The sequence below is a fragment of the Fulmarus glacialis genome, unplaced genomic scaffold, assembly GCF_000690835.1.
Source record: "Fulmarus glacialis isolate BGI_N327 unplaced genomic scaffold, ASM69083v1 scaffold10189, whole genome shotgun sequence".
Classification (NCBI taxonomy): domain Eukaryota; kingdom Metazoa; phylum Chordata; class Aves; order Procellariiformes; family Procellariidae; genus Fulmarus; species Fulmarus glacialis.
Window position 1 is genome coordinate 1 of NW_009232613.1, and position 1886 is coordinate 1886.

The 1886-nt window shown below is 41.5% G+C and overlaps 1 protein-coding gene across 1 annotated transcript in view; it reads right to left on the reverse strand.

The window, feature by feature from the left end:
• Positions 1 to 47: 47 nt before the first annotated feature.
• LOC104082022 (transketolase-like) overlaps positions 48 to 1886 on the reverse strand; it is a gene marked incomplete at its 3' end in the record, with an annotated part of 6715 nt that continues 4876 nt past the window's right edge. Inside the window, exons 5-6 of the mRNA XM_009584971.1 lie at positions 1066 to 1184; positions 48 to 274 (exon numbers count right to left, since the gene is read on the reverse strand). Coding sequence (XP_009583266.1) covers positions 48 to 274; positions 1066 to 1184 — 346 coding nt within the window. The remainder of the gene's footprint in view (positions 275 to 1065; positions 1185 to 1886) is intronic.

Sequence of the window (1886 nt, forward strand, 5' to 3'; positions counted from 1 at the left end):
CTGTCCATGTTACTGACAAAGATGTTAAAGAGCACCAGCCCCAGTACCAGCCCCTGAGGAATGCCATTCATCACTGGTCTCCACTTGGACATCGAGCCGTTGACCGCAACTCTTAAAGTGCGATCATCCAGCCAATCCCTTATGCACCAAGTGGTCCATCCGTCATATACATGTCTCTCCAATTTAGAGACAAGGACGTTGGGCAGGACAGCATCAAATGCTTTGTACAAGTCCAGGTAGATGACGTCAGTTGCTCTTCCCTTATCCAGCAATGCTGTAACCCCGTCATAGAAGGCCACCAAATTTGTCAAGCACACTTTGCCAAGCCATGTTGGCCGTCACCAATCACTTCCTTATTTTCCATGTGCCTTAGCACAGTTTCCAGGAGGATCTTGCTGGGCGCCGAGGTAAGACTGACTGGCCTGTAGTTCCCCGGGTCTTCCTTTTTTCCCTTTTTAAAAATGGGGGTTATGTTTCCCCTTTTCTAGTCAGTGGGAACTTCACTGGACTGCCACAACTTCTCAAATACGATGGATTGCAACTTAGCAACTTCATCCACCTCAGTTCCCTCAGGACCTGTGGACACATCTCACCAGGTCACGTAGACTTGTGCACCTTCAGGTTCCTTAGATGATCTCGAACCTGATCTTCTCCTGCAGTGGGTGGTTCTTCATTCTCCCAGTCCCTGCCTTTGCCGGCGACTTGGGCGGTGTGGCTTGAGCACTTGCCGGTGAAGACTGAGGCAATAAAGTTGTCGAGTACCTCAGCCTTCTCCATATCCTGGGTAACCAGGTCTCCCATTTCCTTCTGGAGAGGGCCCACATTTTCTCTAGTCTTCCTTTTATCACCGACGTACCTATAAAAGCTTTTCTTGTTGCCCTTGATGTCCGTGGCCAGATTTAATTCTATCAGGGCTTTAGCTTTCCTAATTTAATCCCTGGCTGCTCGGACAATTTCTCTGTATTCCTCCCAGGCTACCTGTCCTTGAATATTAACCAGCTTTCTTGGGCCCCTCTTATATATTATTATATACACGTGTATGCAAAGCAATAGATGTTTTATTACCTGATATGCCTTTGCCTTTAAAAGTCTTTGCAATGATAGCTGTTGGCTGATGTTTGGCCTGGCCAAAGGCTTTGCAAAGTTCCTCCACACTGTGTCCATCAACGATGATAGCATGCCAGCTAAGAACACAAACAGATCAACTGTTTCTAAAGGGTTTTAGCATGTGACACTCTCTGGTAGTTAGTAATAACAATAACAAATACTAACTTCATTCCAATGCAGTGTCTTTTTAAGAGACCCAAAGTATACCAGAAACATGAACCAGCATTCATTTGAGATCATAAAATACCATAGTCCCTTTTTTATAACGCAAAATTCATCACAGAGGTATTAATAGCTACTAGCAAAATTCACAGCCAACAGATAACTAAGTTATCCTACATTTCTTCAGACATAATAGCCATTTTTAATCACAAGAGCAAATCGAACACCTAGAAATCAATTAAAAAACTGACAATGAAAGTTGATTAAAAAAAATGAAAAATAACAAAAATAGTAAAAACGCTCCATCATAATTTGCATGGCTGCTATTGTATCTGACAGAGTTTTTTATCACGGATTTTTGCATCCACATGGAAATAAACATTTCTAAACTAAATGAAAGCCAACACACAAAGAATTTTCTTACTAGTAATGGTTTCCATGCCCTTTTTTCGGGCCTTTTTGTACTGCTATGACAGTACATTTGGTCATACAAACAGTTATAAAATCTGTATTTAATGTGATAAAAACTGCTTTAAGATCCTCTAACAAATGTATCTTTGTAAGCAGTCCTTTTATTTTTCCTCTAAACAAAAAATTCTGCCACTTTTAATATTCCT